We start from the raw sequence: 23,608 nt of genomic DNA, 5'->3' as shown, positions 1-23,608 counted from the left end.
GGTGCATGGATGAGTGTGATAAGGTTTGCAGAGTTCAGAGGAGCACAGGAAGAGGAGGGCAACGTTCTCCTGGGGTCCCCAGGCTGCCCCAGCCAGAGTGAGAGCGTCTTGCCTGGGTGGTGTGGAGTGTCCATTAAATGCATCCGATGCCTACTGGTGGCTTCAGAGTCTAGCTCTGTTATGCTCCTGGCCAGATGTTGCCCATCCCTAGAAGAAGTTCCACCCCAAGAGAGTTGAGCTGGGGGCTCAGAACTCCTAGCCCCAGGATGACAAGGGCCTGAATAAGGCCTCGAGGCCAGGCAGGGTCTCCCCTTGGGGGCCCCAGCTCCTGGGTAAACATTAATGGGGCTCCACACACAGCAGGTCATGTGCGGACTGGGCAGATCTTTGACCTGAAGTTACTCCCGCTGTGCCTCCTCCCCGCTGGTGCCCCCTCACCACACGTGCAGGTAGGAGCTCCCAGAACTAGACCAAGCTAAGGGACACTGGACCAGAGCGGAGTGACCACCAGGTTCAGGGTAGGGGTACCACTCTGAACCCCAGGACCTAAGAGCAAGTGAGAAGAGCCTAGTGGCAGGCCAGAGGGAGGGGACACAAAGGACCCCTGGGCCTGGGTCAGGGTAGACTAGGATCCAAAGAATTCCAGACCCAGAGGCCCATGGGGTCAGAGCGGCCAGAAGGGACCTGATGTAGGCAGGGGGCTCCCAAGTCCTGCTTCTAAGTTGGGGGTGGGGTGGGGTGGGGCTCTTATCAAGCGAAGACGTCACTTGTTTGGTATCAAATACCAAAGTCTAAGCTGGGACCATCTGCGGTGTCCTCATTGACACTTGATAGGAGAAATCCCAGGGTTCTCTAGCTACCGGCGACTTCCAGCCAGCGCCCCAGAACCCTGTACCCTCAGTCAGCTGTCAAACCTTCTTCTAGCCAAGAGCAGTAAGGGAGCGGAAATCCAGTGGCCCCCTGTCGTCTGCCCCCGAAACTAGACTGGGCTCGCCTGACAGCCACCTGAGGTCACTGCAGCCATCTGTCCGTGGTCAGAGCCACCAAGACCTGCAAGGTGTGGGGCTACAGCTGAAGTTCCAGGTCAGGGGCCTGACTTTAGACTGCTTGGTGGGGCAGAGGCGGAGTAGAAAAACCGGCCAACCCTTACCTGCCTTGCCCTCAGCAGATCTAGGATTGGGCCTGGGTCTCTCTCTGCTTGAAATCCATGCCGAATTCCCTCGCTGGTGGCCAGTTCCCCAACCCTACCCTGGATGCGATTGACCTGGTGGACCGGAATCTGAGAGATGCAGGTATCAGGCACCCTAGGGCTCCTACTTCTGGACAGCTACGCTAGGCAAAATGAGGTTTTTCTCTCTCTGGTTGCCCTCTTGAAGAGTTCTGGGGTCTCCTCACACCTCTGGCCTGAGCCAGACTCACCATAGCCCTTTCCCTTCCCTGCTTCTGTGCCTCACCCATGACCCCTTGTGCCCCAGCCTCTTCCACCTCTGGCTTCCTTTTGTTCTTCTCCTTGGGAGTTCGACAAACAGCCCTCCTTGACTTGACCCCTGCAGGGACCTCCAGTTCTATCCCAGGCTCCGAGGAGGGAGGCACAGACCCCTGGGCCTTCCCTCAGCTGAAGAACACTGGCCAACTGAAAGGTAGGTCTGGGTGTGATGAGACAGCATGCAGGCAAGGCCCCTGACTTCCCATGTCTTAGCAGAGTATAAGCTGGGACTTAGTAGAACACATCGCAAAGAAATTCACATTCATCTGCTTGAGACAGAGTGAAAACTCCCTTTCCAGACTCTTGTCTTCCTTTTACTCCCTGCTGATGGCTCCAACTCTGGGACTCCCCCTCCAAGGTCATGGGTTTAGCCATATGGCTAAGGATCAAGGGAGGGCCAACGAGGGGGTACAGACTCTGCTACACATGGATTCCTGCCCAATGGGACAGAAGGGAGGTCCTGTGCTATTCCTGAGAGGTGACAGGAAACACAGTCCCTGTTTTCAGGGAACAAAGTGTGTGTGTGTGTGTGTGTGTGTGTGTGTGTGTGTGTGTGTGTGTGGTGCTACTGCTGGGCAGTAGCCAGCTGGTCAAATATAGTCCTATCTGGTGTCCCCAGAGGTCAGCATGGCCAGCAGGCTTCGCCAAGTGGTCATCAACTTCCTTAAGGCATGTGGACTCCTGGGAAGCCTCTACTTCTTCATCTGCTCCCTGGACATCCTCAGCTCTGCCTTCCAGCTGCTAGGCAGTGAGTGACCAGGTGGGAGGCCAGGGTGGGCTTGGGAAGCCAGCTCTCTACAGCCTCGCTGCGTCTCTCTGTGGGGAACAGGCAAAATGGCTGGAGACATTTTCAAGGACAATGTGGTGCTGTCCAACCCTGTGGCTGGCTTGGTCATCGGTGTGCTGGTCACAGTCCTTGTCCAGAGCTCCAGCACATCTTCCTCTATCGTGGTCAGCATGGTGGCCTCTAAGTGTGAGTTTGCCTCTCCTTCCCAGGGCAGTGGTGGGTGGGTTGGTGAACAGGCAGGGTTGCTGAAATGGTACCCCTACAGTGCTGACTGTCCAGGTATCCGTGCCTATCATCATGGGCGTCAACGTGGGCACTTCCATCACCAGCACCCTGGTTTCAATGGCGCAGTCAGGGGACCGGGATGAGTTCCAGAGGTGAGTCAGGGCTGAAGGGCCAGGCTGGGTCTACCTTGGCCTCAGTAGAGGCTACTCAGACAGACAGCCTGCCCTGTGTGACTGCAGGGCCTTCAGCGGCTCGGCTGTGCATGGCATCTTCAACTGGCTCACAGTGTTGGTATTGCTGCCGCTGGAGAGCGCCACAGCAGCATTAGAGAGGCTGAGTGAACTGGCCCTGGGCGCTGCTAGCCTGCAGCCAGGGGGGCAGGCCCCCGACATCCTCAAGGCACTGACGCAGCCTTTCACACACCTCATCATCCAGGTGAGGACAGATGTGCCATAGGAAGGTACCTGTGCCTGGCTGACGAGGAACAGGAGGCAGAAGCCCTGTCCTGGATGGCGACAGAAGAGGGTTTAAGCTTATAATAGGCTGAAGGATAAGAGTACCAGACACATGATCATGCCCCCTCTGTCTCCCAGCTGGATAGCAGCGTGATTACCGGCAGCACTACCGGCAACACCACTAACAGCAGCCTCATTAAGCAATGGTGTGGCGTCAAAGGGGAGACGGTGAGGTGCCTCTGACCCCATCCCTCATTTGACCTCTGACCTGCTGAATCATCCCGCCCACTTAATCTTAAGCCTTTTAACCTCCTTTGCCTGCTGTGAGCCTGGCCTGAGTCCTCCCTACCCCTCAGTCCCAGGAGAGCAATGAGGAATGCGGCATCAACCCCTGCACAGAGGTGAACGGTACAGCATCTCCAGAGGAGAACAGAGTGCCTTGTGAGTACCTCCACCAGTCCTACCCCCTGCCCTGCTTACTGCTCCGACCTCCTCCTCAACTCCCCTCCCTGCCACAGGCCAGCACCTGTTCGTGGGCACAGGGCTCTCGGATCTGGCTGTGGGCTTCATCCTGCTGGCGGGCTCTCTGCTGGTGCTCTGTACCTGTCTGGTCCTCATCGTTAAGCTGCTCAACTCTGTGCTGCAGGGCCGCATTGCACAGGCTGTGAGAACTGTCATCAATGCAGGTGGGTGTAGGGCGGCCCTGGACCTGGGATGGAGGAGAAGGCAGGAGGGTAAAAATGACCCCCCTGCCTTCCACCCTACACACCTGCAGATTTCCCCTTCCCCTTTGGCTGGCTCAGTGGCTACTTGGCCATCCTTGTTGGTGCAGGCCTAACCTTCTTGCTTCAGAGCAGTAGTGTATTCACAGCAGCCATCGTGCCTCTCATGGGTAAGCCAAAGTGGGCAGTGGGCTTGGGATGGGGGAGCTGGGCTGGATCCCTTGGTGACCCTTCATTCCTCCAGGGGTTGGGGTGATCAACCTGGAACGGGCCTATCCCCTATTCCTGGGCTCCAACATTGGCACCACCACCACAGCCCTGCTGGCTGCCCTGGCCAGCCCTCCGGACACGTTGCTCATTGCAGTCCAGGTACTGCCCTCAACTACTTCCCTGTTCCCAGCACAGCCAAGGCTGGGTGCAGCCCCAGCTCTCCTCAGGCTCCTCAGACTCCAACCACGGGCCTGCAGCCTTAGATCCAGGGGGACATGGCAGGCATCTCACAGCCCTAGCCTCACTTCTTCCTTTCCAGGATTCCTTTCCTTTGTTTTTTGTTTTTTCAAGACAGGTGGGGCTTTTTTGGTTGTTGTTTGGTGTGTGTGTGTGTGTGTGTGTGTGTGTGTGTGTGTGTGTGTGTGGCTCTGGCTGTCCTGGAACTATCTCTGTAACCCAGGCTGGCCTCAAACTCAGAGATCTATCTACCTCTGCCTCCTGAGTGCTGGGATTAAAGGCATACACCACCACTGCCTGTCAAATGGCATGGTTTCTAAAGAGCCCAGGTGGCCCATGTCCTCTGGTCCAGTCTCCTCAACCCTTCTTGCCCTTCCTGCCTACCAGGTTGCTCTCATCCACTTCTTCTTCAACCTGGCTGGCATACTGCTGTGGTACCTGGTGCCTGTCCTGAGACTACCCATTCCACTGGCCAAGCGCTTTGGGGACCTGACTGCCCAGTACCGCTGGGTAGCCATTGTCTACCTGCTATTCACCTTCCTGCTGCTGCCCCTGGCAGCCTTTGGACTTTCCCTGGCAGGGGGCTCAGTGTTGGCTGCAGTGGGCGGTCCTTTGGTGGGGCTGGTGCTCCTTATCATCCTGGTTAATGTCCTGCAAAGACACCGGCCATCTTGGCTTCCTCACTGTCTTCGATCCTGGGCCTGGCTGCCTCTCTGGCTCCGTTCTCTGGAGCCCTGGGACCGCCTGGTGACTGGCTGTTGTCCCTGCAGAGCTTGCAGCAACTCCAATATGACCGGCAAAGTGGCTAACTGCTATGAGAACCCAGAGGTCATAGCTTCCCAGCAGTTGTGAAAAGTGGGTGCTATAGTCCATATACCTAGCTCCACCAGCTTCAGGGCACCGTAGGCTGAAAAGACTGCCTGCCAGTCTTCCCTGGGGTCGAGGGGAGGGGCTCCACATGGACTTACTAGACTCCTGCATGCCCTTCTTTGCAAATAAAGGATACTATTATCAAGGAGTGTTGACCTTCTCTCCCTCCCGGATAAGGCCGCCTTAGGAGGCACCTATCCTAACACTGAGTGGAGGTGGACAAGCAGCGCCATGTTGCCCCTAGCGGAGACTCGGTATTAGGGTTCCACCTAGGCCGCTGCTGGTTTATTTCTGTGGTGGTTGGTGACAGCCGGTTCCTTCGGGCCGGGGACTGTCTGGGAAGGCTGGGTAGGGCAGAGAGCCCAAGTTCCAGTTGAGAGGAGACCTGATATCCGCCAGGTGATGCGTGTGAGAGACCTGCAGTAGAGTATATGACTGTTACCAAGTTGTTCAAGAGGCTAGATTTGCATCCGGCCGGCAAGCTCGGTCAGGCGTGGTCTCCCTAGCCGCCAGAGGGCACCCTTTCTCCTGCCGGGCTCCTAAACAGCACCCTACCTCCGCTACCTTGGTGCCCAAACTTGTCCAGGAAGCCTGCTAGGACTTGCCCATCTAGGTGAAAGGCTATAAGGGCTAGACACCATTTTCTCCGCCTGAGTGCCTAAAGAAAGACTCTGGGAAAGGATGGGGCCCTGGTGAGGGGCTCCTGCCCTCCTCCGTGCCTCCCGCCGGCGGTCCAATTTTCAAACAGGAAGGCTTGTCCTACAGCCAAAAGGTAATTGGACACCAGAGAAGAGGCAGAGGCCTCTCACCACTTCCTACAGCTTAAGGCTGCTCACAACCGTATCCCTACCCCTCCCACACCACCAAAAGGCCACCCAAAACTCAGGCACATTATATCAATCAGACCCACAGAAGAGCTGACCCTGGACTGGACAGGGATACCTTTTGATCTGTCCATTACAGCTTTTTTTTTTTTTTTTTTTGGTTTTTCGAGACAGGGTTTCTCTGTGTAGCTTTGTGCCTTTCCTGGATCTCGCTCTGTAGACCAGGCTGGCCTCGAACTCACAAACAACCGCCTGCCTCTGCCTCCCGAGTGCTGGGATTAAAGACGTGTGCCACCACCGCCCGGCCCATTATAGCTTTTAAGCGTGTCCAGCCTTTGACATTGAGACATGATATTGTCATCTACAAAGCTCATGATTCAGAACTGTAAGGGAATTTCAAAAAAACCCTCGATGTTTTACATAAGCCCGACAGTTTGAGGTGTTTCATTTATAACTACCCTTGCCCACATGTGGCCCACAGGGCATGTCCATGTGAATTTTCTTGGCTCCAAAACTTTCCCTGCACCTCTCCCCTCCTCCAGGCTTGTCTAGCCAGACACTGTGGTCAACAGGTGTGGCCTTTAGGGAGATGAAGCCTGGAGAGCCTCTAGGGTCCTATCCCTGTTTTTTTTCTTTTCTTTTTTTTTTTTTTTTTAAAAAAAATTATTTAGATTTATGCATTTTATGTGTGTGAGTATTTTTGTTGTTGTTTTGGGTTTTTGGTTTTTTTTTTTTTTTTGGCTGTATATATGTATGTGCACCACTTGTATGTGGTGCCATTGGAGGTCAGAAGGTGTCAGATCACCTGGAAAGATGGATGGTTGTAGCACAAATCTTTTTTTTTTTTTTTTTTTTTTTTTTTGGTTTTTCGAGACAGGGTTTCTCTGTGTAGCTTTGCGCCTTTTCCTGGAACTCACTTGGTAGCCCAGGCTGGCCTCGAACTCACAGAGATCCACCTGGCTCTGCCTCCCGAGTGCTGGGATTAAAGGCGTGCGCCACCACCGCCCGGCGTAGCACAAATCTTAACAGGTCGTATTAATAAAATCAAACCCGGAGTAAAAAAAAAAAAAAAAAAAAAAAAAGAAAGAAAGAAATCAAACCAGAAGCCAGGTATTGGGGTGAATGCTGGAAGATCAGAGAAGCAGAACAAGCCACAGCTTCCTCACCTTGCCAATTCCTCACCTGATCCTGTTTCCTCAGACTGGAAGCCTCTGAGTCCTCACCCAAATGGATCTCAGCTGACTGCTGCTCAAAGCCTACAAGCTTAACTAGGCTCTAGTTCCTGGTCCTATGCCTTATATACCTTTCTGCTTCCTGCCATCACTTCCTGGGATTAAAGGCTCTTGTTACCATGCCTGGCTGTTTCCAGTGTGGCTTTGAACTCACAGAGATCCATCCGGATCTCTGTCTTCGGAATGCTAGGATTAAAGGTGTGTGTGCCACCATTTTCTAGCCTTTGTATCTAGTGGCTGTTCTGTTCTCTGACCCCAGATAAGTTTATTAGGGTGCACAATATTTTGGGGAACACAATACCACCACAGATGGTTGTGAACCACCATGTAGGCATCGAGATACAAACCTGAGCTCTCTCCAAGAGTATCAAGTGCTCTTAAGTGCTGAGCCATCAGTCTAGCACCCTTTGCATTTTCTATTCCCTTCGATCCTCCACACATACATTGTGGGTGTCTCTGTGGTCCTTTCTGTCTATGTTTAGAACATCCCAGGCCCTCTTTACCCATAGCCTCTAATGTCACCCAAGTTCTGTGCCATCCCCTCCCTACCCTAGATCCTAGGCTTCCTAGGCCTGGAATTCACTCTGTCTACCAGAGAATTGACTGCCTGCTCTGGGAGCCAAGGACTTGCAGAGATGAACTCTAGCAAAGACAGAGCAAGGTCTGTGCACTGCAGCCTTAGTTCACCCACTCTTGTGATTGATTGCAGAGTGCTTTTACACAGCCTCATGGTGTTCTCTGATGTTCCAGAGGCGGGGCTGAGCCAGACTGCTTCCCTGGAAGACCCACTGAGGGAGTCAGTGAGGCCTAGTCCACAGGGGAAGCACCTTGGCACCTCTCCTTCCGGGGTGAGGGAAGGCCTTCCACAAAAGCTGACCACAGGGTCCTTTAAGGCCGCAAAGACTGTCTGCCTGCTGCTCCTGCCTGGCAGTAATGTACCCTCCCACTGGGACCATGGCCACCAGTAAACAGAGCCTTCCTTGTGCAGCCTCCAACAGCTGCAGGCTGGGGAGGGAAGGCAGGCAGGCACTCAATGCTCCCACAGCCCATTCTGCCTCACTTCCCTGCTCTTCTGGCTGGCTCTGTGCACATCCTCTCAGGCTATAGGCTCCAGGTCTTCCTGGGTCTTCTTTCTCACTAGCACAGGGGTACTCTTGGTTCATGGTGAAGATCTATAGTGTCTTCTCTTACCGGCTGTGGGCAGCCACTGTCCTTGGTGGGCTTATGCTCAAGAACCACAGTTATGCTATGTTATTCATACCTATTGCCCAGCTTGAGACCCAAACATCTCAAAGAGAAGCTCTTGGTGTTAAAGCTTAGAACTTCTGCCTCCTTCATGGATATGAATGTGCTGACTTTGAGATTCTGGTGGTTAAGTCTACTGCTTGGCCTCCAAGCTACTCTGTGAGGATGAGTCAACTCAGAAGATAATCTGGGCATTGAGAGAACTCTCAGCATGCCCAAAAGTGACCTGGTGCACCTCACACACATCTAGCCCTCCTGGGTCCTCTAAGTGTGGTCAACAGAACCCATGTCCCGCTTTCTGAACTTTTAGGGAAGGGGGCAGGACAGTCAGATCTTGCTAGAGACTAGCACACTTGTTAGGATGGTAAACATGAACAATAGGACTCCATCCAACAGAATGCTGCTGCTTAGGATATAGGATTCTGCTTGTCCTGATGGCTTTTCCCTGTGACATTGTTGGTCATTGGATACCACAACCAATAGGGATTGCCTAACACAGTTAGATTTGAAGGTAGTTCATACCAAAAGCTAGACCCACAGATGCCTGGTGCGTGGACTAGAACAGACCCCATATTGTAATATTCCTTAAAAAAAAAAGAAAAAAAATTACCAAGTTAGGCATGGGAAGGCCTGTAAATCCTTGCATTCTGGAGGCTAACGCAGAATTTCCTTGAGCTGAATTCCAGTTTACCAGTTAGAAGACCCTGCCTCATATAAATGATGGCAGAGAAACAACCGAACTAAAAGATTTAATTTTTTTTTAGTTCCATGGGCAGAAAGATTTATTAGGGATTAAACTGTCAAGGCCATTGAGGGTGAGGGGGAAAAAGAGCAAATGGCGGAAAAGGATTGATTCAGAACCACATGCTTTGGCAGAATTGATTTTGGGGGGAAGTTAAGGGAGGGAGTTCCTGGTGAACCGAAAACACCGAAAAGAGATTTACTTTTCTTGTAAACAGGAACTTTTTAGGCTTGTTTACCTGGCCAAGTCATGTTTAGGACATTGTCAGCACTGCCATTTTGAGGGTAGGGGGAGCTTTGAACCAGACACCTCAGAAAAAAACTTATAAAAATATATAAATGGATTGTTCTCTAAGCGATCCACTACAGGGCAGGGACTTAATTTAAGTTTCATACGTTTGTTTGTTTTTCCCTCTCATAGAGTCATGGCCAGGCATGCCCAGCCCTGCAGTCTCCATGCAGCTCTGCGCGCACTTAGAGAGAAGGCTCCAAGGAGACCGGCTCCAGGCCAGCTGGTTTCCACAACACGGAGCGCAGCCGAAGAGGCGGAGGGAGGGCCCTCCCGGGAACAAACAGACCCCGCGCCTGCCCAGTGCGTCCCGGGAGGACCCAGCTGGGCCGGATTTCATGGCTACAGTCCGCCTCAGTTTGGAAGTCCCCGAGCTGGACCGCAATTGCACCCGGAGTGCAATGCCTTCGGCTCTTTTCTCTCCCCAGCAGCAGCACACGGACCCTCACACCAAAGCGAGCCCACAAAACTCTGAAAAGAGGCCCCCTCCCTCTCGGCCGGAAGCTTGCTTTCCACGTCCCGCCCGCGCGCTGCACTGCGGCGGTTACCAGGACGCCAACCCAGCGCAGCCAATAGTGTCAGGCTTTCGGCGTGCTCCCAGGAGGCAGCCAATGAGGGTGCAAATCAATCATTTGAAACACCCAATGAATTGAGCACTGCGGCGCCAGGGCGGGGATTGTGATAGGGAGAACCTTAGACAGTACTGACCAATAATGAGCGTATATCGTTGGGAAGGCGGGCCCTAGGCCACTTGATTGACGGAAAAGCAGCCAATCAAACAAGAGTGCTTCTTGGCCTCGTTCTGGCGGCCCAATCCTAGGCTTGCGAAGGCGGGCTATGAGGGGTATATAGGTGCTGGTAGAGCGTCGGTTGTAGCACTCTGTGCGCCTGCTCCTCCCAGCTTGTTCCTCCTCTGCAGCCGCTCCGCATTCGCCGCCGCCATGAGGGAGATCGTGCACCTGCAGGCTGGGCAGTGCGGCAACCAGATTGGCGCCAAGGTAAGCGGCTAGGGCTCTGCTGGACGGGCGCCAGCGGTACGGTCAGCCGGGGAAGATGGCGGAAGCGGCGGCGCTCTCACTGCGTCCTGGATACCGGCGTACGCTGGGCCGGGACGTAGAAGCGGTGGCTGGTGGCGGTGGGGGCGGACCGTGCGAGGCCCTAGGGACCCGTCGCTCAGGGCGCTTTGGAGACGGGGGTGGTGGGGGGTGGGGGGAAGGGCCTGCCGCACCCATCCGGGGCGGGGCTGCCTTGGAGCGCACCGGCCGCCGTGACTCAGCTAACGCCCGAGTCCCTTGCAGTTCTGGGAGGTGATCAGCGACGAGCATGGCATTGATCCTACCGGCACGTACCACGGAGATAGCGACCTCCAGCTGGAGCGTATCAACGTGTACTACAACGAGGCCACCGGTAAGACTCCTCTATCCGTACATCGTCCCGATCACCCCTCCGGTTTGACCACGCTTGACGACCCCCTGTCCCACCAGGTGGCAAGTATGTCCCCCGTGCCGTGCTCGTGGACTTGGAGCCGGGCACCATGGACTCGGTGCGCTCAGGGCCCTTCGGGCAGATCTTCAGACCTGATAACTTCGTCTTCGGTGAGTGCGGCGGGGGGTGTGGGCGGAGCTTGCTACCCCCTGAGGCTCAAAGGTCAAGGGGCTGACCTAAAGTCCCTGCTGACTAGCTGCCCAGGTGTAACACTTTTCCTGACCTCTGAGTCACTCAATCCCTTGGTCAAAGCAGCTTTGGGAGGAAAGTCTGTCTGCTGGTAGGCTAGTTGCTGGTAGAGAGTGTGAGCAAACCTGACCCGGTGGCCGGGGTCCCTGTGCTGTCCTTGAATATTGGCAGGGGTACCTAAGGAAGTGTTACTGTCCTAACTGTGGTCCCCCCAACCCCCCCTTTTTTTCACACATGGCAGGTTGCTGTGGTGTCATTTCAGGGGTCTTTTCACTTTATTATAGAGGTGACAACCTCAAACCATTTGGCCTTTGGGGCACGTACCTAGTTAGTGACCAGCTGTTTTCTCTTACAGGTCAGAGTGGGGCTGGGAACAACTGGGCCAAGGGACACTACACAGAAGGCGCAGAGCTGGTTGACTCGGTGTTGGACGTTGTGAGGAAGGAAGCTGAGAGCTGTGACTGCCTGCAGGGCTTCCAGCTGACCCACTCCCTGGGTGGGGGGACTGGGTCTGGGATGGGTACCCTCCTTATCAGCAAGATCCGGGAGGAGTACCCGGACAGAATCATGAACACCTTCAGTGTGGTACCTTCCCCTAAGGTGTCGGACACAGTGGTTGAGCCCTACAATGCCACCCTTTCAGTACACCAGCTTGTTGAAAACACAGATGAGACCTATTGCATTGATAATGAAGCACTCTATGACATCTGTTTCAGAACCCTAAAGCTGACCACACCCACTTATGGCGACCTGAACCATCTAGTGTCCGCCACTATGAGTGGGGTAACCACTTGCCTGCGATTCCCTGGCCAGCTAAATGCTGACCTGCGGAAGCTGGCTGTAAATATGGTGCCCTTCCCTCGCCTGCACTTCTTCATGCCTGGCTTTGCCCCCTTGACCAGCCGAGGTAGCCAGCAGTACCGTGCCCTGACAGTTCCTGAGCTCACCCAGCAGATGTTTGATGCCAAGAACATGATGGCTGCCTGTGATCCCCGCCATGGGCGCTACTTGACCGTGGCTGCCGTGTTCAGGGGCCGCATGTCTATGAAGGAGGTGGACGAACAGATGCTTAACGTCCAGAACAAGAACAGCAGCTACTTTGTTGAGTGGATCCCCAACAATGTGAAAACAGCTGTCTGTGACATTCCACCTCGGGGCCTAAAAATGTCCGCCACCTTCATCGGCAACAGCACCGCCATTCAGGAGCTGTTTAAGCGCATCTCAGAGCAGTTCACAGCCATGTTCCGACGCAAGGCCTTCCTGCACTGGTACACGGGTGAGGGCATGGATGAGATGGAGTTCACCGAGGCTGAGAGCAACATGAATGACCTGGTGTCCGAGTACCAGCAGTACCAGGATGCCACGGCTGAGGAGGAGGGAGAGTTTGAGGAGGAGGCTGAGGAGGAGGTGGCCTAGAGCTGTCTTAAGCAGCTAAAAGCATGGGAGCAGTGTGAACTCTTTATTCATTCACAGCTTGTCTGCTAGCCATGTCCACTGTGCATTTGCTGTCCTGTTCTGACATCACTTGTACAGATACCACCATTAAAGCAATTCATAGTGTGTGGCTTCGCCTCTCCAGTTCCTTCTGATAGGCCTTTCGGGTGCTGTTACCGAATGTCAGCGCGTAGTTGTCCTGCATGGCTGCAAGAGAGAAAGGCTTAAGCTGAGTTCCTGGGATTAGCACAGTGGGAGGGGTCAGTGCAGGCTGTGAACAGAGCAGCCTCTCTAGGATCTTGTGGTTACCCTCTTCAAATAGGCATGGAGTAACCTTGCTGGCTTTGTAAGTTTACGGGAGAGGCTGCTGAGCCCATACTGACTGGGTAGTTAAGACAAAACTGGGACTCTGGACAGTGGGCTAACAACTGATGATGAGGTAGGTGGAGCGGGACCCCAGCCATTTGACCCCATCGTAGGTTTGGTGTGTAGTATGATCTTGTCCTTTTGAAGTGGGGATGGGCCTCTGGCAGGGAGCGGTACTCACATGGGATGAAGCCCATGTAGAAGGGAATCAGGCCTTGGCTTCTGTAGATGGTGGTGCTTGGCCAGTGGGTCCTGGGCAGCCTTTCCCCCAGAGCACAGACTGGGTGTCTGAATATGAACTGGAGAAATGGATATGTGCTGAGAAGGACTGTCCCCACATGGGTGACCAAGATCTTGCTTCTGAGGGTTGTTACCCATCTGACTGACCACCCAGTCCCCCTTACCAGGGTAGGGAATCAGCCCTTGTTAGGATGTGAAAAGGCCTTAAGGGTGACCCCTGGGGAATGGATGCTTTCAGCTGGGAGCAGAAGCAGAAGCAGCCTAGCTGAGGCACCTGGAAGGAGGCTAGGCCCATGTTTTCCTACCTGGTTCTTGTCAAAGTCATCCATAGCTTGTGTGACTCCATCACGGTAATTCATCCCCATCACCCAGGCAAACCGGGGGACAAAGCCAGCATATCCTGGAGATGGGTGGATGTCAGGGTTTTTCCCTGGCTGCCTTCCGGGCATACCCCACACTCCCAGGTGTGTCAGAAATGCTGAGCCCTTCCATCCCTAAAGGTTGGGGCCAAATTTAGCTCCTCATGGGGGCAGCTGGGCTGGCTCAAGGAAAAAAGTATTAAGCCTGAGGCCAAACCCTGTTCTAGGGTAGGAAGGAGCCCAGGTAACAAGCCTTGTTATTCTCACCATCTCATCTGGACCCTTGGAACCTCACTGGGAACAGCCCAGGCACCCAGCACATACCTGAGATGGCCTTGCGTTGGATTAGGTTGGGGTGGTCTAGCTGGGGTAGTCGCTGGAACCTGCCCACATCTAGTGTCTCCTGCGGGGGATGTGAAGGCAGGTACTCATCCCTCCTGCAGTGGTAAAGCTGGGACAAGGAAGTGTAAATGACCACACAGCTTCTCTGTGTGTGTGTGTGTGTGTGTGTGTGTGTGTGTGTGTTGGAGCCAGGAGCCAGGCTAGGTGTCTCCACTTACCTGGTACCTCCCTGGGGTCTCCTGAAGAGGTGCTGCGTTCTTCCAGGCCTCTTCCCCATATGCTAGCAGTAGACCTGGGTGCCCCAGGTCTTTAGCCTCTCCCTTTCTCCCTGGAGGGAATGGTGGGTAGGGAGGATAAGGCATGAAGCCTGCAGGCATTGAAACCTGTCTGGATATGTTCTCTACCTGTGGCGGCCCCTGGGTGTCCATCTCCTGGCGTGGGAGCTGGCCCAGGATCTCAAAATTCTTGTAGGGTTTCAGACCTGTACAGACAGGACAGCTCTTGAGCCATATAGGAAGGAGGGTGGAGCCCCAGTTGAGGCAGGGCTGGGTGGGGTCCCACCCCGGACCTGAAGCTCACTGGTATAGTGGGGGATGTAAGGCTCTGTCAGGTCCCTGCAGGGAATCCATGGTGACTTAGATTTGCTGAAGTCCTCGATGAACTTGGGCTTGGACATAGGTGACAGAACAGAGCAGGGGCTCTTCTGGACGCTGGGATCTGTGAGCAGCTGCGCAGTAGTGCGCCCATAGGTGTTCCCCACCTGGTAGCGCAGTTGAGGATAGAAACCAGCATAGCTGTGGAGAGAAGCAGGGGTGATACCACCCCTGTCTGTTAGTTAGCAGGCATTGGGCCACGGCTCACTTTAGATGACGTACCGGAAGCACCCGCTCTCTGCGACGCCTAGGACTCGGGGTAGCATGTGTCAAAGGTGACAACGCACCAGGTCTTCACTGTCATCACTGTGATCAGATTGTTCTCCACAGTGGACCCCTACACCCAGCAGGTCTAGCATTGTATGTACATGGGTGTTTTGCCTACATGCATGTCTGTGTACCACATGGGTGTCTAGTCCTTGTGGAAGTCAGAAGAGGGTGATGGAGCCCCTGAAACTGGAGGTACAGTTTGTTGTGAAGCTACCACGTGGATACTGAGACTTGAACTTCTGAACTCTGCAAGACCAGCAAGTGCTCTTAACAGCAGAGTCATCTCTCCAGCCCGGTACCCAACCATTCTCAACACTCTCTCCCTCACCCCATTGACACCTCCAAAAGTGACCAATGTTGAAAGGAGGTATAGGTCCTTCAGTTTCCCCCTATTCTATGTCCCATGTTGCACTTGGGCCTAGGCAGGCATGCACACACACTTTCTTTGGAAGTTTTTTATTTTATTATTTAGTTTGCTGTGCTGGAGATCAGACCCAGGACTTTGCATATGCATGTTAGGCACCCTACCTCTGGGCAACACCAGACTATACTTCTTCCATATCTGAATCACCGCTGCCTATGGAGGGCAAGTCCAGTATTTGCTTATCCAGTCTCTGCCAGATTGTTTGGCTGCCACAGTTTTTGCCCTTGACAGACACACTGGCCACCTAGTACTGCATTCAGGTTTAGGGTGAGGCCTAGGCCTTCATCTGTAGCTCCAGCTCAGATTTTCCTGTCCCAGAGCTCTTCAGCCCCAGTGGTCTCTATTCCACTCCTTGGTAACCCTGGCTTTGGGTCTCTTCAGCATTGGTCCTCAGCCTCCTGGAGTCCAGGTTAAACCCCAGCCCTACTGCTCATCCCTCTATCCCGACCCCAACCTCTCTGTAGAGCTCCCAGCTCTTACCCAGGGATGTAGTGGGGTTCTGGAGTGAAGAGGCTGTGTTTCTGAGTAGCTGTCATTTGCTTTGACTCTGCCCTTGCTGGTTCAGCCCTTTCTGTGTCCACCTTCCTTCCCTGAAAGAGACCTGTTGCCTGGTAACCATTGTGAAGGGGCCAGCATTATGGACCCGGCCATCTGTTAACCCTGTGAGTGCTCCCAATCTCACAGCATCTCTAGTTCAAAGACCAGTTAGGAAGGTGTCCTGAGCAAGGCAGGGTGTCCTGGAAGGAAGCCCCACTCACCCAGAGCTCAGGAGCCAGAAATGGAAAGAGGTTGGAGTCTCACTACTCCCCGAGGCCAAGACCCACTGACAAGCAGTCCCTGCTTTAGGGTGGGGTTCTTTACCTAGTCCTTCTCCACTGATGAAGTCAGCACTGAGTCAGGTTTCCCAGATGACAGCTGTGTGGACTCTCCAATAGGCTTGTTCCCCTGTAGTAAGACATTGATTTCCATACTTAACAAATCCCCTTTCTGTTTTTTTTTGTTTTGTTTTGTTTTGTTTTTTTTGGTTTGGTTTGGCTTTGGTTTTGGTTTTTCGAGACAGGGTTTCTCTGTGTAGCTTTGCGCCTTTCCTGGAACTCACTCTGTAGCCCAGGCTGGCCTCAAACTCACACACAGATCCGCCTGCCTCTGCCTCCTGAGTGCTGGGATTAAAGGTGTGCGCAAACCACCCCTCGGCCCCCCCTTTCTGTTTTTTGTTTGGTTTGGTTTGGTTTTGGTTTTGGTTTTGGTTTTGGTTTTTTGAGACAAGGTTTCTCTGTGTAGCTTTGCGCCTTTCTTGGAACTCACTCTGTAGCCCAGGCTGGCCTCAAACTCACACTGCCTCTGCCTCCTGAGTGCTGGGATTAAAGGCGTGCGCAAACTACCGCTCGGCCCTCCTTTCTGTTTTTTTTAATGTAGAAAGAACTCTCAGGGCCGGAGATATGGCTTAGTGGTTAAGAGCACTGGCTGCTCTTTCAGAGGACCCAGGTTCAATTCCCATGGCAACTCACACCTGTCTGTAACTCGAGTTCCAGGGCTTCTGACACCCTCTCTTAGACATACATGCAGGCAAAACACCAATGAACATAAACTAAAAATTAAACAACAAAAAAAGCTTTCTTTGATGCTGGTGAGATGGCTCAGAGGTAAAGACTGCCCGTCATGACAGCTGACAGACTGAGTTCAGTCCCAGGAACTCACCAAGGGAAAGGAGAGAGCTTACTCCCAAAAGTTGTCCTCTGAATTCTACTAACACACTCTAGGCAAATAAAACCCTATTTGATAATAAAAACCCTTTGTTTTTGCATATGTGTGCAGACATGCTCAGATGTGTGCAGAGCCCAGTGGTCATGTTCTAGCCTTCCCCTAACACTGTCAACCTTGGGGTTTTGTTTGTTTGTTTGTTTGTTTGGCTTTTTTTTTTTTTTTTTTTTTGGTTTTTCGAGAAAGGGTTTCTCTGTGTAGTTTTGGTGCTTGTCCTGGATCTCTGTAGCCCAGGCTGGCCTTGAACTCACAGAGATCCACCTGCCTCTGCCTCCCGAGTGCTGGGATTAAAGGCGTGTGCCACCACCGCCGGGCCAACCTTGTTTTCTAAGGCAGCTTCTCTCATTGGTGTTTGAGGCTTACTGATTAAGCTAGGCCAGCCAGCCAGTGAGCCCAGGGATCCCCCTGTGTGCTTCCCCAACACTTGCTTTATAAAACAGTTTTTTAATGTTTGTGTACACATGTGCTATGGCACTCCTGTGAAGGTCTGAGGACAACTCTGGGGAGTTGGTTATCTCTTCCACCATGTGGGTTCTGGGGAGTAGTGAACTCGGATTGTCAGGCTTTGGTGGCAAGTCCCTTTACCCACTGAGCCATCTTGATGGCCCAGGCATGCCACCAAGACGAGCTTTTTCTGTATGTGCTGGTGAGTAATACTGAAGTCCACATAACTTGCACAGAAAGCACAATTGAGCTATGTCCCCAGCTCGCAGGAAGAACTTTATAACCATAAAAGTGAATGTATCACAAAGGGAAAACCAGCATAAGCAATAATGGAAGGCAGACTAAACTTTGCAACAGCTGTGTGAACAGATAAGTCCACATAAAGGACTTGTGGAGGGCTGGAGAGATGGCTCAGGGGATGACCACTCTCCCAGAGGACACGAGCTTGATTGCCAGCACTCACATCAAGTATCTCATGACTCTAGCTCCAAGGAATCCCACACCCCCGGCCTCTGGGCATCTGCACTCAAGTGCACATACCTACACACAGACACACAGACATAGTTACAAATACTAAAGATAGCTGGGCCGTAGTGGCACAAGCCTTCAATCCCAGAATTCAAGAGGCCGAGGCAGGCAGATCTCTGAGTTCCAGGCCAGCCTGGTCTACAGGACAGTCAGGGCTACACAGAAAAACCTTGTCTGAAAAACCAAAAGTAAATAAATTCAGATGATTGCTTTAGAGTCTCATTAAAAATAAATCTTTTAAAACATCTTATGAAATAAAACATTAAAAATTAGCCCCCAATATTAAAATGCAAATATAGACGCAAATGTTTGAAAACAAGACAAACCCAGAGCCTCTAAACACAAAAAGGTACAGTTGTTCCTGAATCAAATAAATGCTGATCATATGCTGATAATGGCAGTTTTTTTTTGTTTTTTTTTTAAATTATTATTTATTTATTTATTAAAGATTTATTTATTTATTATATGGAAGAGGGTACCAGATCTCATTACAGATGGTTGTAAGCCACCATGTGGGTGCTGGGAATTGAACTCAGGACCTCTGGAAGAGCCGTCAGTGCTCTTAACCTCTGAGCCAGTTCTCCAGCTCCGATAATGGCAGTTTTTAATGTGGGTTGCTGAGGTACACCTGGAGCACAATTTGCTTATATAGATCAAGTCCAAAGAAGACACTGCTCTCACCACCCTAAAGAAGTGCTCCGAAACTAATAGCCAAAGACATATGGTGGTTGTGGTGGGGACTAGAGAGGTGTTTTAGCAGCTCTTGTTGATCTTGCAGAAGATCCAGGTTCAACTCCCAGCATCCACATGGTAGTTCACAACCATATGTAACTCCACTTCCAGATGCAGCTGATGCCCTTTTCAGACCACCACATCACTAGGTTTAAATGTGGCAACACGTATGTACATGTAGGCAAAACATGCATACACATTAAATAATTCCCGAAGCAAGAAATATACATGTGTGACACCATCACAACTACATCTATTTTTTTTTCTTTCTTGCTTGCTATGTATCCCAACCTGGCCTTGAACTTGCAGCCATACTCTTGCCTCAGCCTCCCAAGGGCTGGGGTTACAGGTGTGGCCACCATGCACAGCTCCACAGCAGTAGGAGTGTGTGCTAGAGGCCAGGACCTGGCGTTGGGAGTCTTCCTCAACTGCTCCCCATCTTAGGTTTTTGTTTTCGAGATATGGCTTGTCTCACAGAACTTGGAATGCATCGGTTCAGTTCAACTGGCTGGCCAGTGAACTCTGGGGATCCTCCATCTCCCCAGTGCTGGGGGTGCAGAGGCCCACCCCTGAATTTTATGTGGCTACTGGGCATCCCACTCAGGTTCTCATGAGTGCACAGCGGGCCCGTTACTTCTGGAGCCGCCAGTATCCCCACAGCAATATTTACTGCAGGGAGGAACTGGAGACACCTAAATGTCAGCAAGTGCTTCTTCAGAATCCTCCACACCAGGTACCTTAACACCATCAATTACGTTCTCAAAGGACACTGCACAATGCGGGAGGAGGCTCTGGGCAGCCTGTGAAACCTTCGTCCAAATCAAACTTGTTTCCTCATGTCTCCATCCATCTGTCCAGAGAAGTGTCAGTCAGGGCCAGTGCTAAAGGGAGAGATCAGAAAGGAAGAGGCCCAGTCACGGTGGAAGAGTGCTGGAGGAGACTCTGTGGAGAGGGTATTTTTTTGTCTTGAGTGCTGCCTGGGAAGTGTGGGGGCCAAGGTCAGGGCTGGAACAGCCAGACCAGCCCGCACCAGAGGCCGCTCTGCAAGGGCCTTCATGCCCAGATGGGTTCTTGCTTCTTCAGGCTCAGTATTCCTTTGTTCATCTAATACATTCTGGCCTTCTGGCCTCGGTGGATGCAGGCAGAGGCAGAAGACAAGCGCTCCTAACTAGCCCTGCCGGAACTGGCCTGACTCGGAAGGCAGGCCCGAGTTACTGTGCTTCGTCTCCCCATGACAGGGTCTGCTGCAGGGGCACCAGCCCTTCTCTTCCTCCTGACTGTCGTTCTCCTGTTAGCTGGCCCTCACTCACACACCTGCCATACTGCAGGACTTGGCATGTACTCACATGCCCCACCCCCTCTTCACCTAGGGTGGGGCTCCAGACCTACTGGAAGTACTACTAGAGTGGACCCAAGCCCCCCAGAGAGGAAAAAAAAAAGGGTTGGGACAGGTTAGAGCCTGTCTTGACCAAGGCTGACCTGGATGACGGTCTCAACAGGTAGGGAGAGGGGCAGAGGATGGAGGCCTTGTAGGAGAGTCCCTCCTGATCTGGACAATGTTCCTTTCCTCGGGAGCTCCCAGCAACAGAAGGGAGGGGCATGACCCAACAGTGAGGTCACAGAGCCCAGCAGTGCCCTCTGGAAAGAGAGCCCGAGACCTAGAATGAACTTTGACCAGAAGGCTGTGAAATTCCTGGCAAATTTTTACATCAATGGAGGCAAACACTGGACCCGGGGTCCCCTGAGTCAGCAACCTCTTCATCCCACCCAGTAATTTCGGAGGGTGGCGGACAGGTGAGGACTCAGGAGGAAAGACCAGTCGGACAGGTGGACAGTGGTTGTTGGCTTCCTTGCAGGCCCGAGGCTGCTGTGCTGTGGTGGGACCAGGAGCTTGAGGCAGCCTGGAACGAGATGTGGCCCCCAAAGGCAAAGAGGGCCCCAAGTGGCTTCAGGTCAAAAATGAGCACCCCCAAAGAGTCCACATCTACCTGCGCAGAGACCCTGAGGGATCTGTGTGAGTGAGATTCTTGGCTACCTCACCCCCACCCCAGGCCAGTGTGGGAAGGGATAAGGTGAAAGCAGTCTTCTGGGAAGAAATGGGTCTAGAGCTTGCTTTTCACACCAGTGCAAGAGCGACGCCCTCCGATCCTGACTGACCTGGATGTCCCGGGCCCCACCAAGTATGAAGTGCCCAGTGCTTCTCTTCGGGAGTCCTCTCCACATCCCCAGTACACCATGGGCCACAAGTACCCTGGTCGAGGTGCATGTCCCCACAGCCCTGCCTATACCTGGGGAGTGGGGGCCTCCTGCCCTGAAGACCTCCCCACCAACTATCCGCCCCCACTGCAGAGGGTGGTGGCCGTAGGGCGTGGCAGACCTTGTGGCTCCAAAGTGAAAGCCCCTTCACGCAGAAGACCGACTTCAACCGAGAGCGAAAGGTAGAGACACTGTGTGGGCCAGGTAGAGGGAGGGTGGGAGGAGATGCTGAGGGGATTCCTGGCAGAAGGTGGGGGTGTTGCAGATGAGGAGGAGGAGACCAGGAAAGGGGTCAGGCGGCTGGTGGGAGGGGTTGGAGGGAGGAGCTACGTGGCTGGGCTTGGTGATGGGCGGAACTAAGGGGATCAAAAAAAAAAAAAAAAAAAAAAAAAAAGAAGAGTTAGGCCTGGAGGATAGGGTAAAGCTAGGCAAGGAGATTGCAGCCCCGGGTCGCATCCTGACTCCTCACAGTGGCCATCGCCCGCCGAGTACAGGCCGCTGAGCCAGCCTGCCTTCCCGGCCTTCAGCTTTGGAGGCCGCCGCCGCTCTGTTGTCAAGATACCCAGGGATTTGCGCCCAGGGATGCTACGAGCCCGAGGTCCTTGTGCCTATACCCCACTCTTGGCTGCCTCACAGCCCTCTGGCGAGAAGCGACCCAGCCCCAACACCTATAACATCCTTCCTGGGTACCGTCTGCAGAGTACACGCTCACCTGCCTTCTCCATGAGTCGCTCCCCTGCGTTTGTCTCCTGGGTCAGCTCCTGTAAGGAGGCCTAGGAAAAGAGGCTTGGCCTGCCTGAGGGTGGAGTGGGGCTTGGGCCTCACAGGGGGGATGCGGGGGTAAGGACTAGGGTCAGCTCACTCTCTCTGCAGCCCGAACCCCAGGTCCGGCTGCCTACTACGTGGAAGACTGCTACAACTCACGCTTCCCATCTCCGCCTGGAGTGGTCATCCAAGGAGTGCGCAGGCCCAAGCGTCACGACACAGGCCCCTTCTGCACACTGTAGGCCCATCGGGTGTAGATTGCAAAGCTGACCTCCCTTGAAGTTTTCCTGGGTTTCCTTTGGAACTCACTCTCTGCCTGCAGCCTGGCCTTCTGACCATCTGGACACCCCTCACCCACTCTTCTGGCTTACACTGCGCAACAAGAAGAGTCTTTCCAGGGCCCTCCTCCCCCTACCATACTGAGATGCAAATGGTTCTTTTGAACTGTGGTCTCTGGTTGCCCATCCTTTGCCTAATGGGCTGTTTCGAATATGTGGCTTCCTGCTTATTTCTAGCTTTCCTGGTAGTCGTGGTTTTCGCTGCTCCTGCATGGTGCGCTTTTCTTCTTTCAGAATTGAAATGGCAGCCTGGGAACTAACCCTAAGCTTCCTGACCTTGGATAGACTAGGAAAAGGATCCTGTGGCAATGTCACCCAAGGTCCAGCATCTACCTGAGGGTCAGGCTGTTTGCTGAGCTGAAGAACTAGTGGGATACGGTAGGAGGCCAGAATCGGGAGTATTGCCATCTTCACACAAGCATAGCCTTGTCTAGCCCACTAGGCAGGACCGAGGGAATCAGTTCACCAGACACTGGCCCTGTTTCCCTGGAGCTTTGACATGAAGATTCAACTGGGCTTGGTACCCTGTGTTCTGAGAACCTAAGCCCAAAGCCTTCAGCTCCCCCCTCCCCCCGCAGTAGCTGACTATTGGGTCCCTGAGCACCACTGGCCTGCTTTCCTACTTAGAAGGAGCCCCCTGCAGGCGCCTCACCTTACAGCTAGTGACTGCCTAGCTGTAAGGGCCCTGTTTCTCCAGGGCCCACTCCATCCTTTCTTCCTCACCCAGGCACAGACCTCACTTAAAAATGTTACCATTTTTTATGTGTATAGTGTTTCACTTGCATGAATGGTATATGCACCTTGTGTGCCTAGTGCCCAGAAGACATTAGATCCTTTGGAACTGGTGTTACAGATGGTTACAGACTGCCCCGTAGGTGCCAGAACTGAACTCGGGTCCCCCCTGCTGGAATGGCAAGTGCTCTTAACTGCTGAGCCATCTCTCCAGCTCTCAGAGATGACTTTTATTTCTTCCTTCCTCTCCTCCCCCAGACAGGCTCTCACTATGTAGCCCTGGCTGTCTTGGAAGTCACTATGCAAACCAGGCTAACCTTGAACTCCCAGGGATCTGCCTGCTTCTACCTCCCAAATTCTAGGATTAAAGATATGCATCTTTGCTGAGTGTGGCACCACAAGCCTTTAATCCCAGCAGTCAGGAGACAGAGGTAGGGGATCTGAGTTTGAGGCCACATGGTCTAAATTGCCCCTGTCTCAAAAAAAAAAAAAAAAAAAGTGCATCATCACCAACCCTAAACCAGAATTCACTTAATTTGTATATTCTATATATTTCATGTAATACAATTCTTTTTTTTTTTTTAAAGATTTATTTATTTACTATTTACTATGTATACAGCATGTATGACTGCAGGCCAGAAGAGGGCACCAGTCTCATTACAGATGGTTGTGAGCCACCATGTGGTTGCTGGGAATTGAACTCAGGACCTCCGGAAGAGCAGTCAGTGCTCTTAACCTCTGAGCCATCTCTCCAGCCCCATGTAATACAATTCTATAAGAATTCACTTAAAAAAGTGATTTCATCTTATGTCTATGAATGTTTTCCTTTTCTTTTCTTCTTTTTTTTTTTTTGTTTTTTGAGACAGGGTTTCTCTGTGTAGCTTTGGAGCCTGTCTTGGAACTCACTCTATAGACCAGGCTGGCCTCGAACTCACAGAGATCCATTTACCTCTACCTCCCGAGTGTT

General features: G+C 52.8%; 4 protein-coding genes across 7 annotated transcripts; 3 read left to right on the top strand and 1 right to left on the bottom strand.

Annotated features, from left to right (window-relative positions):
- Positions 1–1,207: 1,207 nt before the first annotated feature.
- Slc34a3 (solute carrier family 34 member 3) lies at positions 1,208–5,052 on the top strand. The gene is made up of 12 exons (XM_059259090.1): positions 1,208–1,292; positions 1,554–1,640; positions 2,106–2,234; positions 2,316–2,459; positions 2,539–2,650; positions 2,738–2,933; positions 3,092–3,181; positions 3,310–3,394; positions 3,472–3,639; positions 3,729–3,845; positions 3,920–4,044; positions 4,510–5,052. The coding sequence occupies exons 1-12, from the start codon at positions 1,208–1,210 to the stop codon at positions 4,972–4,974; spliced, it is 1,803 nt and encodes a 600-aa protein (XP_059115073.1). The 3' UTR covers positions 4,975–5,052.
- A 5,110-nt stretch (positions 5,053–10,162) lies between these two features.
- Positions 10,163–12,559, top strand: Tubb4b (tubulin beta 4B class IVb). Its single transcript, XM_059260275.1, has 4 exons — positions 10,163–10,321; positions 10,622–10,730; positions 10,808–10,918; positions 11,353–12,559. Exons 1-4 carry the CDS (start codon positions 10,265–10,267, stop codon positions 12,411–12,413), a joined length of 1,338 nt encoding a protein of 445 aa, XP_059116258.1. The 5' UTR covers positions 10,163–10,264; the 3' UTR covers positions 12,414–12,559.
- Positions 12,442–20,162, bottom strand: Cimip2a (ciliary microtubule inner protein 2A). Of its 3 annotated transcripts, none has more exons than XM_059260269.1 (10): positions 20,030–20,162; positions 19,288–19,431; positions 15,947–16,030; positions 15,566–15,686; positions 14,318–14,532; positions 13,957–14,219; positions 13,721–13,847; positions 13,343–13,437; positions 12,979–13,096; positions 12,442–12,638 (listed from the first exon to the last, which is right to left on the bottom strand). In XM_059260269.1, the coding sequence occupies exons 4-10, from the start codon at positions 15,619–15,621 to the stop codon at positions 12,550–12,552; spliced, it is 963 nt and encodes a 320-aa protein (XP_059116252.1). In that variant the 5' UTR covers positions 15,622–15,686; positions 15,947–16,030; positions 19,288–19,431; positions 20,030–20,162; the 3' UTR covers positions 12,442–12,549. The 3 variants fall into 3 exon arrangements, with proteins under 3 accessions (XP_059116252.1, XP_059116255.1, XP_059116253.1); XM_059260272.1 differs by having other exon boundaries at positions 13,721–13,799; XM_059260270.1 differs by having other exon boundaries at positions 15,566–15,675.
- Positions 20,163–20,179: 17 nt separating this feature from the next.
- Positions 20,180–22,085, top strand: Stpg3 (sperm-tail PG-rich repeat containing 3). 2 transcript variants are annotated; one of them, XM_059260273.1, is made up of 6 exons: positions 20,180–20,320; positions 20,407–20,564; positions 20,676–20,810; positions 20,900–20,988; positions 21,278–21,559; positions 21,680–22,085. In XM_059260273.1, exons 1-6 carry the CDS (start codon positions 20,214–20,216, stop codon positions 21,839–21,841), a joined length of 933 nt encoding a protein of 310 aa, XP_059116256.1. In that variant the 5' UTR covers positions 20,180–20,213; the 3' UTR covers positions 21,842–22,085. The 2 variants fall into 2 exon arrangements, with proteins under 2 accessions (XP_059116256.1, XP_059116257.1); XM_059260274.1 differs by having other exon boundaries at positions 20,181–20,320; positions 21,278–21,569.
- Positions 22,086–23,608: the final 1,523 nt, after the last annotated feature.

This window comes from Peromyscus eremicus, chromosome 4, assembly GCF_949786415.1.
Source record: "Peromyscus eremicus chromosome 4, PerEre_H2_v1, whole genome shotgun sequence".
NCBI classification, from domain to species: domain Eukaryota; kingdom Metazoa; phylum Chordata; class Mammalia; order Rodentia; family Cricetidae; genus Peromyscus; species Peromyscus eremicus.
The sequence above is the reverse complement of the archived record's forward strand: the minus strand, read 5'-3'. Positions and strand labels throughout refer to the sequence as shown.

Excerpts from the sequence above, each read along its gene's own strand:
- Slc34a3 (XM_059259090.1), top strand. The coding sequence starts at position 1,208 with ATGCCGAATTCCCTCGCTGGTGGCCAGTTCCCCAACCCTACCCTGGAT. Across the intron at positions 2,651-2,737 it reads GACCGGGATGAGTTCCAGAG|GGCCTTCAGCGGCTCGGCTG; the intron begins GTGAGTCAGGGC and ends GTGTGACTGCAG. Across the intron at positions 3,395-3,471 it reads AGAGGAGAACAGAGTGCCTT|GCCAGCACCTGTTCGTGGGC; the intron begins GTGAGTACCTCC and ends TCCCTGCCACAG.
- Tubb4b (XM_059260275.1), top strand. The coding sequence starts at position 10,265 with ATGAGGGAGATCGTGCACCTGCAGGCTGGGCAGTGCGGCAACCAGATT. Across the intron at positions 10,322-10,621 it reads GCAACCAGATTGGCGCCAAG|TTCTGGGAGGTGATCAGCGA; the intron begins GTAAGCGGCTAG and ends AGTCCCTTGCAG. Across the intron at positions 10,919-11,352 it reads ACCTGATAACTTCGTCTTCG|GTCAGAGTGGGGCTGGGAAC; the intron begins GTGAGTGCGGCG and ends TTTCTCTTACAG.
- Cimip2a (XM_059260269.1), bottom strand. The coding sequence starts at position 15,621 with ATGACAGCTACTCAGAAACACAGCCTCTTCACTCCAGAACCCCACTAC. Across the intron at positions 13,848-13,956 it reads AGACCCCAGGGAGGTACCAG|CTTTACCACTGCAGGAGGGA; the intron begins GTAAGTGGAGAC and ends TCCTTGTCCCAG. Across the intron at positions 13,438-13,720 it reads CCAACGCAAGGCCATCTCAG|GATATGCTGGCTTTGTCCCC; the intron begins GTATGTGCTGGG and ends ACCCATCTCCAG.
- Stpg3 (XM_059260273.1), top strand. The coding sequence starts at position 20,214 with ATGAACTTTGACCAGAAGGCTGTGAAATTCCTGGCAAATTTTTACATC. Across the intron at positions 20,565-20,675 it reads AGAGACCCTGAGGGATCTGT|TGCAAGAGCGACGCCCTCCG; the intron begins GTGAGTGAGATT and ends TTTTCACACCAG. Across the intron at positions 21,560-21,679 it reads CCCCTGCGTTTGTCTCCTGG|CCCGAACCCCAGGTCCGGCT; the intron begins GTCAGCTCCTGT and ends CTCTCTCTGCAG.